Genomic DNA, 5,188 nt, shown 5'->3' on the forward strand with positions numbered 1-5,188 from the left:
ATTATCTTAGGAAATTGCTGTCTAATAGAAGCTAAAGCTTTATCTACATACAATTGACACAATGTAGGACTATTTGCCATCCCTTGTGGTAATACTGTCCACTGGTATCATGAATCGGGGGAGGCATGGTTAATGAATGATAGAGTAAAAGTGAATTTGTCTGTATCATCTGGATGCAATGGAATGGTAAAAAAAAAAACAATCTTTTAAATCTATTACAATAGTGGGCCAACTCTTGGGTAATGCAGATATCATGGGAAGGCCAAGCTGTACTAGGCCCATGACCTCCATAGCAGCATTTACTGCTCGAAGGTCATGTAAAAGTCTCCATGTACCTGACTTCTTTTTTATCACAATAATGGGCGTATTCCATGGAGATATGGATTTTTTTAACATGACCAATTTCTAATTGCTCTTTGACTAGGGTGTGAGCTGCAAGTAACTTTTCTTTAGGTAGGGGCCACTGAGGTGCCCAAACCGGTAGATTATTTTTTCCATTTGATGGCTATTTGTTCAGTGGCCCCTAGGAAAAACCCAATCCATGTCTTCCTTCATTGCCTTTTGCAGGGATGGGGGAAGTATGGCCATCCTCACGCTTCCCTAGTCCCCTACCTGCTTTAAAATTCACTTTATTCATGATAGCCACACTTTGAGGGCTAAAATTGCCCCCTGTAATAAGCCTCAGTCCCATCTGTTTCATTACATCTCTACCCCACAAGGATATGGGTATACTCAATACTAAAGTTTGAAAACTTCCTTTATGACCTTCATCGTCTTCCCACAGTAGAATTCCTGCACTGCAATTTGGGTCTTGAGCAAACCCCAATCCTCTTAGAGTCTGAGCTGAGGGCTGAATAGGCCACACCAAAGGCCAATCTGCTTCCTTAATAATGCTCCCATTAGCTCCAGAATCTAATAATCCCTGTATCTTTAATTTATAAAGGGGACGCTCTTCTAAATCCATAGAGAACCACACTCCTGGGTCCCCAAACCCCTTTCCTTCTTCGCCTTTTGTAGGAAAGTGAGCATGATAGCTAGGGAGTAACAACATTTGTGCTATCCTATCTCCAGGTGAGATTGCGGACACTCCTCTTGGGGATGCATCCTAATAATAGTCCCACTGTATTTTTTGGGATAGGACCTTTAAAATCAGAAGTAATTACTTGCACCCCATTTCTGGGGTTAATATGAGTCTGGTGGTGGGGCAGATGTCCAATCCTGAACTTCCTGTTGTAGCTCTTCTGGGGGCGCCTTCATGTGAGGGCGTCTGGGTACTTGTTGCAGGATGGGACACGGGGTGGGTGTTTGTTGCAGTGCTCCATATATTTGAGGGCCCTGGGACAGAGGGTCCCGTGGCCCGTTTTTTGGCTTGGTTCCTGTCTGGACTGGCTCAAGGGGACAACCATCTACATCCCACTTGGATTGGCAGTCCCCTGCCCAATGGTTGCCTTTATGACATCATGGACATAATTTCGGGTGCCTCACGGGAGCTGCATTAGTTGGCCGTGGGCGATTGGGACAATCTCTTTTTAAATGCCCAGCCTGACCTCAGGAAAAGCATCCACCGGTTAGGCCCTTCCGAGCAGTAGGTTGNTTTCCTTGACCTTGTTGACCAGCCTGTATGCCTGTTAAAATAGCTGCAGCCAACCCTTGATTAGTAAGAGGGGTATCCATGACATCTCTACACACTCTTATCCAGACATCCATTGTCTTATTTTTGTAGGGTCGTATGGCATCCCTGCAAGCCTTGTTTGCTTGTTCATAGGCTAATTGTTTGACGAGTAGCATGGCTGCATCCACATCTGGGAAGACTCTACTTGCAGTCTCAACCATCCTGGCTAAAAAAATCAGAGAAAGGGCTGGTGAGATGCCTCAGTGGGTAAGAGCACCTGTCTGCTCTTCCAAAGGTGTAGAGTTCAAATCCCAGCAACCACATGGTGGCTCACAACCATCCTTAACAAGATCTGACTCCCTCTTCTGGAGTGTCTGAAAACAGCTACAGTGTACTTACATATAATAAATAAATCTTTAAAAAAAATCGGAGAAAGATTCTTTCTCCCCTTGCATAACTTTAGACAAGCTGGATCCTAGATCTCCTGTCCCTGAAAGCATTCTCCACGACTTGAGGGCACAACTATTAATTTGTTCATATACTTGTAGAGGATATCCTGTCTGGTTGTTCACAAAATTTCCTTGCCCCATGAGCATGTCTACGCTCCAGGCAGGCTGGCCATTGGTGGCATTCACGGCAGCCTGTTCAAGAGTGTATTCAAGGTATGCAGCCTCCAACTTAAGTAGGCCCCTCCAGATAAGACCGCCTTACATAAATTCTGCCAACCAGAAGGAGTCATACAGAATCTCTGCAATCCTCCCACTTGAGTTACAGTGAAAGGAGCTTGAGAGCCATAAGTAGTTACTGATTCTTTAAGTTTTTGAATCATTTTCCACTCTAATGGCTCATGATATCGCTGTCCTTGCTGGTCTTGAAATACTGGGAAGGCTCCAACCTCGTGAGGCAGATTTCACCACACTGAAGCATGTCGACTGCGTTTCCCCTCACTCCCCTCGTCCCCTGTATAAGGAGGGCCACCAGATGCCACAACCCCGCACTCTGACTGACAGAGACGGGGGAAAAAGTGACAGGAATGCCAAGGAAGGTTTCTCCAACAACCTTCTCTTTATCTCGGGCTCATCCTGTTTTTGTTTTTCATCAGTCCTCTGCCTCTATCCCTCCCCCCTCTCCTGGATCCAATCAGAGTTCAGCATGCTCTGAACACGAGCCATGCATGCAGGCAGGGTGCAATGTGATAGGCCAGTGACTCATCAGGCGGGCAGCACAGGATCTTATAAGTGCACAGGCTCAGGTTCTTGGTAAACAGGGATCATGGGGCTTGGCAATGTGGCTGCCGCGGCCACACCCGCTTCCCACAAAACTGGACACCAAGCAGGGTTAGACCTTGACCCTCACCCTTCATGCTATACAAAAACCAACCCTAAGTGGCCCAAAGAGCTTACTGTAAGATGGAAACCTTGAAGCTCTTAAAGGGAAATGGCTATGAAAAACTTCAGCAGACTGTCCCACATGGGGTCCTCAAAGCATAGGAATCAAAAGGGAACTGACAAGTAGCATGCCATCTAACTGAAACACTTCTTAAATACAAACCAAATAAATACCAGCGTAATGAGATGATTTACAGTGAAAAGCCATAGGAGTGCATCATGTAACAGTCTCAACCAGAGAGGTCCCAGGATGTCAACAGGAGCAGAAAGCAGATATGACAAAGTTCATCAGAGTCACTTTGAAACATCTCAACAAAGTGAAATAGAAATGTGCTTCTTGGAACAACTGTGGAAACACTTTTCCCATGGACTCCTCCCAATATAGACAGGTGTTAGAGTTGAATGAGCTCACCTTCACGGTCAAAAGCTCTTCATTACTGAGGATAATTTTAACATCACTCGCAACTGTGTCTATGAAATAATTTTGCAAGTGGAAAGCCTTTGAAAAGTAAGGATTTCCAATGTCCTTCAATAGTTTGTCTGTTAAGGATATATCTGGTTCATCTGAGAGCAAATGTGGAGACTTAATGTTTGCCTTGAGATCCTCCAGTGTCAAGTTCAAATCCTCAGCAATGTTTTCCAGTGATGCCTCATCCAGGCCAAAGGAAGATCTATAGTCATTCAAAGTCTGTTGCAACATCTCCATGTCCTTTAGGGTCAGTCCCCAGAATGGTATGGTAGCCCATGCACTTGGCATTGTGGATTCCTTCCAGACCTTTTGTTTCAGCATATCCCTCTTCCGGTCTATGGTGGAATTTGTAACAGTAGGCAATGTGAGCATGAACATTTGGTGTTTGTAGGCTGGGAGCTCTCTCAGAAGGGTGGATTCCAGCTTTGGGAAGTCAAAATCAGACACATCAAAGTTAGAGACTAAGAAGACTGGAGGCTCCTGGTGGGTAATTTCCCTAAGTATACTTGAAATGGTATTTCGAGTCTGCTCTAAGATGTTCTCTTTATTGAATTTCCTAGGATCATTCAGTTTTACAACCATTAGATCAATATCTGTGTGCGTTCGAATAAAATAGAAACTCCTATTCATTTGCACAATGGCTTTGGCAAGTTCTGCATCATTATGTTTAAAGCGTCCAGAAGAGACAATAATGAAGAAGTCATACTCCTCAAACTTGATTTTCTTCAGATAATCATGTGGTTGGAAGGCAGGAGATCCAATGCCAGGCAGGTCCCACAGTGTCACACTGGGAAACTTTGTGTAAGTGTATGGTGTTCTCTCAGTGGTTGTATATACCACCCCTGTGGAAGCAGCTGCACCTCCTACATCATCCCCCACTCCCTGCAGAGCATTGATGAGACTGGACTTTCCAGCGCCAGTCTCCCCCATCACTGCAATGTTCAGTGGGGCTTTCTCTATGTCACCCAGAGCACTGCTGATTGCAGAAAGTGTTTCCTGAAGGTTTCCATTCTCTAGGGATGATTCAATGAAGGCGATTAATTCCTGAGACAGGATTTTGGTTTTCATCTCCAAATTCTGCAGATTTGTGCCAAAGCTGGATGTCAAATCAGGATCCTCTTTTGGAGGGTGTGTAGAAGAGGAAGTCTGACCCATTCCTGGGAAATGTTGATGGTACTAAAGGGAGGAAAGAACCAGGAAGGTTAACAAATTAGTTCAGCAGAAACAACCATTGGAAGAGCAGGGCCCAGCATCTGCCTTTTCATTATAAACAGGTATTTTCTCCCCTTCAATCCAATGTGCAGGACTGAATAGCACTTACTCCTGGCTTTAGGTTTGAATTTTGGCTTGACTCACACTGCTTTGACCATTATTGAAGAATCTTTACGGGTTTTTCATTCTTTAAGACCAACATCAAGTCTGTAATGGCAGCACTAAGGAGGAGGTGCCATGGATCAGAGGCTTGAGCTCAGGCCGGGTTAAAATGCCCAGACTTTTGTCGAGAAAAGAAATTACCCAAGTTCACATGGTACTACCGGAAGATCCAGCAATACTTCTCCTGGGCATATACCCAGAAGATGTCCCAACATGTAATAAGGACACATGCTCCACTATGTTCACAGCAGCCTTATTTATAATAGCCAGAAGCTGGAAAGAACCCAGATGTCCCTCAACAGAGGAATGGATACAGAAACTGTGGTACATTTACACAATGGAGTA

The 5,188-nt window shown here is 44.7% G+C and overlaps 1 protein-coding gene across 1 annotated transcript in view; it reads right to left on the minus strand.

The window, feature by feature from the left end:
• LOC110331209 (T-cell-specific guanine nucleotide triphosphate-binding protein 1-like) overlaps positions 1 to 5,188 on the minus strand; it is a 72,149-nt gene that overhangs the window by 9,297 nt on the left and 57,664 nt on the right. The window contains exon 3 of the mRNA XM_029545749.1: positions 3,413 to 4,645. Within this exon, the coding sequence (XP_029401609.1) occupies positions 3,413 to 4,624 (1,212 nt within the window). The 5' untranslated portion in view covers positions 4,625 to 4,645. The remainder of the gene's footprint in view (positions 1 to 3,412; positions 4,646 to 5,188) is intronic.

Source organism: Mus pahari, chromosome 14 (assembly GCF_900095145.1).
Source record: "Mus pahari chromosome 14, PAHARI_EIJ_v1.1, whole genome shotgun sequence".
In the NCBI taxonomy this organism is placed as follows: Eukaryota; Metazoa; Chordata; class Mammalia; order Rodentia; family Muridae; genus Mus; species Mus pahari.